Genomic DNA, 5,725 nt, shown 5'->3' with positions numbered 1-5,725 from the left:
TTTGGTTAAGAACTCCAATTTTTTAATGAAACCAATTAAAAAAATATGATGACATGCCAACAAAACCCACGAAAGATGTAAAAGAAAACACAACCACTTGGCGTGTAAAATAATTAGCAAAACTACATTGCTTTGAAAAGCTGTTCATCTCATGACAGACATATGTGGACATCTCCAGCCAAATGGTAAGGTAAGGATGGGCATGTCTGTAGCTGTCGGCCGATAGTTATTCCTGCCGAGCGATCGGCTGTCACCGAGTGTGCCGAGTCTGCATATGCGCTCAAGGGTAGTCATCTACTCTCAGATACCTAACCAATTGGGATGTATCTCCAAAGAGAACCAAAAGATCACATATACTATAACTCAACATAGTCGGCCAACCCCTTCCATCATATCTAACTTTAGGGTGTCCTCATACACATTAGAGTGTCCCACTGAATCAGCAAGTTCAGCCAACAGTCATATAATATATGGCGAGCCTAAATCCCCCAAAATACAGACAAGTTAAGACAAGTAAGACATTGGGGCCCACTTATCCCGAGGGAACTTCTTAGTTACATTTTTGACTTGGCTTATTAGTAGGGTTGAGCGATCGTGTTCAGAAAAGATCAGATTCCGATCGGCGATCGAGAAAATTTCACGATCGCGATCGGAATTCCGAACACGATCTTTTTAGGTGGGATCGAGATTGGTACTATTTCCCACAATGCTTTGCTTAGCCTTCACACTGAGTATACGCTCCACTTATTCTGAGCAGAGTGTATACTCAGTGTGAAGGCTCTGCTGCGGTTCCATAGGAATGAATGGAAGCAGCCGGCACACAGCCTTAACCCCCTGCGCGCCGGCTGCCTCCATTCATTCTAATGGGAGGCTAAACTAACATCTCTAGTAGCTACTTACCTGCAGAGATGGCTGCTCTGGTGCCTGGTGTTCTTCTTCGCCTCGCTGCCGCTGCCTCCCAGGTTAGTGTTTAAAGAGCTAGGAAGGCGGGGCTTGTGGCTTAGGAGAGTGTGGGCGGGTACAGGGTGGGGAGACGTGACGTCTCCCATCCCAGTACCTGCCCACACTCTCCTAACCCGCCCACACTCTCCTAACCTGGGAGGCAGGGGGCAGCGAGGCGAGAAGAGCAGCGTGGACCGGCAGCGAGGCAAAGAAGAACACCGGGCACCGGAGCAGCCATCTCTGCAGGTAAGTGGACACCAGGGGGGGACTAAGTAGCCAGAGGATTAAAAAAAAATCCTCTGGCTACTTAGTGATTCACTACACAGCGTGGATTCTAACAATTAAAGCGTTCAATTCTTAGATTCCATGCTGTATAGTGAATAGGATTGTTTTTAAAATCCCATCTCCGATTAGTAAAAAAAATCCCATTGACTTGCATTAGGATCGGAATTGGGATATAGATTGGGTTCGAATGAAAAATGATCGGAAATCGGATTTTAAAATTGATCCTGAAAAGTCAAGATCGGCTAGATAGATAGATAGATACCCTACTTATTAGTTATGTACTGATTTTTTTGTGAAAAATTTTCAACCTTTCACTGTTTGATCAATTCATTGCAATTCTCTAGGAGGGGAGGACACCGGAGTTCACTAAAGATTTTTTATTTGGTAAATTTTCAAAAGTGGTCAAGCCAAATTTTTTTAATTTTTTTTTAAAAAATTCACACGTAATAAATTAGGCTTAAACCTATGCGTCAAGTAAACCACGCCCACATTGCCATTTTTGAAAAAAGTATAATAGGCACAAAACACTATAAAAAGGCTCATGGCATGAATACATTTTTGCAAGATATAAAAAAAGTCACAAAAAGCCACAAAAACACACCAGTAAATGGGTGCGAACGGAATAATAAATCGCCCCCATTGTTCCAATTCCATTAAAAACATTGCCAAGTCCCATATAACTAAAAAGAAAGTAACACGCCAGGCTCCCATGATGGGGTCATGGATTGAAGCCCTTAGTTTAGTTTCGATGAGCTTTGTTTTTGGATAAAATTACATTTTACACCGAAGAATTTTTGAAGTGTGGCTAGAAAATTTTGTAAAATTTCAATTTTACAATTTGCTTGGTAGAATTCGTCTTCCGCTATCGTTGTACCACTTACCACTAAACCTCTGATGATTTGTTTTGTTTCGGATTAAATCCAAAAATTTCTTTCAGGTCCAATAAGTTCTTCACAAACCAAAAATGAAATGCCCAGGGGAGGTGCTTTGGTGTTCAGATCGAATCTGAAACTTTTGGAAAATTCAGGTCAAATATGGTTCGACCCAAATCATTAATTCTATGGACCAAATTCTAAACTTTTGAAAAATTTGTGCCAAATACGGTTCGATCCGAACTGGTTCGCTCATTGCTACTCCCACCATTTCCATGTAGAAACACTTGCCATAGATGCAAATACAACAGCGCCCCCTAGTCCATGTCTTGTTGAGGTCTGAGCTTTGAAACACAATAATGTTCTACATATTCGCCAACTCCGTCAGATCCCTATCACCAGTAGTAGCGCTGCACAACATCTTGTATGTTTAAAGGCAAGTACAAAGACCCTTAAAGGTACAATATCAGGCTGACAAAAATAACACCCTGTTTTGTCCATTCAGAAGCTTACAAAGTATTTTGTCAATGTTTTAACATGGCATATTCCACCTCCGGATTCCGCTCCCGCACCGTGCCCTTGTTCAGGTTGGTGATGGTGGAGTAGTGGATCTCATCTTGGGGTTCGTTTTGGGTTATCTTGGAAGACTCAATGTTTTCATACTAGAAGAGCAGAACAATATATAGTCAATATATAGTATTACACATCGGTGTCTATATGTAGCAGTACTTCGGGGGGGGGGGGATGGTGGTAATAGACTCTAGTGCATTGTCATCAAAAATCAAGGCTATGGGGCCAAATGTCCTCAGGTGAGTATATATATATATGCAGTAATAACACAAGCGCTGTCTATAGTCTGTCAGTACACGTTACCTCTGCTGTGCTCTTAGGCTTCTTCACTATACTGTAGATGTCACTCGGATCCGGAGGACTTGGCTTGGTTCTAAAAAGAAAACATGAAGTCAATGTGATCTGGTGGATGCTCCTTCATTCTATCTATCTATCTATCTATCTATCTATCTATCTATCTATCTATCTATCTATCTATCTCCTATCTATCTATCTATCTATCTATCTATCTATCTCCTATCTATCTATCTATCTATCTATCTATCTATCTATCTATCTCCTATCTATCTATCTATCTATCTATCTATCTATCTATCTCCTATCTATCTATCTATCTATCTATCTATCTATCATCTATCTATCTATCTATCTATCTATCTATCTCCTATCTATCTATCTATCTATCTATCTATCTATCTCCTATCTATCTATCTATCCATCTATCTATCTCCTTTCTATCTATCTATCTATCTATCTATCTATCTATCTATCTATCTATCTCCTATCTATCTATCTATCTATCTATCTCCTATCTATCTATCTATCTATCTATCTATCTATCTCCTATCTATCTATCTATCTATCTATCTATCTATCTATCTATCTCCTATCTATCTATCTATCTATCTATCTATCTATCTCCTATCTATCTATCTATCTATCTATCTATCTCCTATCTATCTATCTATCTATCTATCTATCTATCTATCTATCTATCTATCTATCTATCTCCTATCTATCTATCTATCATCTATCTATCTATCTATCTATCTATCTATCTATCTATCTCCTATCTATCTATCTATCTATCTATCTATCTATTATCTATCTATCTATTATCTATCTATCTATCTATCTATCTATCTATCTATCTATCTATTATCTATCTATCTATCTATCTATCTATCTATCTATCTATATAATATAATAATACATTTTATTTATATAGCGCCAACATATTCCGCAGCGCTGTATAATTTGTAGGGTTAAAATACAGACAGATACATTACAAAGAGAATCATTTCACACAATGGGACTGAGGGCCCTGCTCGCAAGAGCTTACAATATATAAGGTAGAGGGGGGTGACACAAGAGGTAGCAGGGGCGGTATTACTTATACAGGGGTCAGACACTTCTGTAATAGAGGTGACTGTCATTACACAAACATAAAACTTTATGAGCCGTCACCAGTCGTGTCCTGTAACATGTGGATGGAGCTTGGACCTATAAAGTTATCCTGAGATGACATCATATCATGTGGGGTAATGTGGGAGCGGGGACAGAGGAGGGTTAAAGGTTTACGTTAGAAATTGTGATAGGCCTGTCTAATAAGATGTGTCTTTAGTTTGCGTTTGAAACTGTAGAAATTGGGAGTTAATCTGATTGTCCGGGGTAGAGCATTCCAGAGAAGTGGTGCAGCTTGGGAGAAGTCTTGTATACGAGCGTGGGAGGTTCTGATAATAGAGGATGTAAGTGTTAGGTCATTGAGTGAGCGGAGAGCACAGGTTGGGCGGTAGACAGAGATGAGGGAGGAAATGTATGGAGGTGCGGCATTATGGAGAGCCTTGTGGGGGAGGGGGATAACTTTATATTTTGTTCTATATTGAATAGGCAGCCAATGTAGTGACTGGCACAGACCGGAGGCATCGCTGTAGCATCTAGACTGATAGATGAGCCTGGCCGCTGCATTCAGAATAGATTGTAGAGGGGAGAGTTTAGTGAGGGGAAGACCGATTAGTAAGGAGTTACAGTAGTCAAGGCGAGAATGAATCAGAGAGACAATAAGTGTCTTTAGTGTATCTCTGGTGAGGAAAGGGCGTATTCTAGAGATGTTTTTGAGGTGGAGGTGACATGAACGTGCGAGTGATTCAATATGAGGGGTGAAGGAAAGGTCTGCGTCAAACATAACCCCAAGGCAGCGGGCCTACTGCCTAGGAGTTATAGTAAGGCCTGAGACTGCAATGGATATATCAGGGACAGATCTATTAGATGGTGGAAACAGTAGTAGTTCAGTCTTGGAGAGATTTAGTTTCAGATAGAGAGAGGACATGATATTTGAGACAGCAGAGAGACAGTCACTGGTGTTCTGTATGAGTGCAGGGGTGATGTCACGGGAAGATGTGTATAATTGGGTGTCATCAGCATAAAGATGGTACCTGAAGCCAAATCTGCTGATGGTTTGTCCAATGGGGGCTGTGTAGAGAGAAAAGAGCAGGACCGAGCCCTGAGGAACCCCAACAGCAAGGGAAAGAGGGGAGGAAACAGAGCCCGCAAATGATACACTGAAGGTGCGGTCTGAGAGATAAGAGGAGAACCAGGAGAGCGCCGTGTCATTGAGGCCGACTGAGCGGAGCATAGTGAGGAGGAGATGATGGTCAACAGTGTCAAAAGCTGCAGAGAGGTCCAGAAGAATAAGAAGAGAGAAGTCGCCATTGGATTTAGCCATTAGGAGATCATTGGAGACTTTTCTGAGAGCCGTTTCAGTAGAGTGCAGAGCGCGGAAGCCAGATTGTAAGGGGTCAAGCAGAGAGTTAGCAGAGAGATAGCGGATTAAACGAGAATAGACCAGGCGTTCCAAGAGTTTAGAGATGAAAGGGAGGTTAGAGACGGGTCGATAGTTAGCAGCACAGGATGGGTCCAGGGAGGGTTTTTTCAATAGCGGGATTATAACAGCATGCTTGAAGGAGGATGGGAAGATTCCAGAAGAGAGAGAGAGAGGTTAAATATTTTAGTAAGGTAAGTAGTGACAGCAGGCGACAGAGATTGGAGAAGGTGTG

At 41.3% G+C, this 5,725-nt stretch overlaps 1 protein-coding gene across 1 annotated transcript in view; it reads right to left on the bottom strand.

Moving 5' to 3' along the window:
* Positions 1-2,623: 2,623 nt before the first annotated feature.
* Positions 2,624-5,725, bottom strand: part of CD22 (CD22 molecule) — an 83,836-nt gene continuing 80,734 nt past the window's right edge. The window contains exons 22-23 of the mRNA XM_075279188.1: positions 2,973-3,042; positions 2,624-2,761 (exon numbers count right to left, since the gene is read on the bottom strand). Coding sequence (XP_075135289.1) covers positions 2,624-2,761; positions 2,973-3,042 — 208 coding nt within the window. The remainder of the gene's footprint in view (positions 2,762-2,972; positions 3,043-5,725) is intronic.

This window comes from Leptodactylus fuscus, chromosome 6 (assembly GCF_031893055.1).
Source record: "Leptodactylus fuscus isolate aLepFus1 chromosome 6, aLepFus1.hap2, whole genome shotgun sequence".
In the NCBI taxonomy this organism is placed as follows: Eukaryota; Metazoa; Chordata; class Amphibia; order Anura; family Leptodactylidae; genus Leptodactylus; species Leptodactylus fuscus.
The sequence above is the reverse complement of the archived record's forward strand: the minus strand, read 5'-3'. Positions and strand labels throughout refer to the sequence as shown.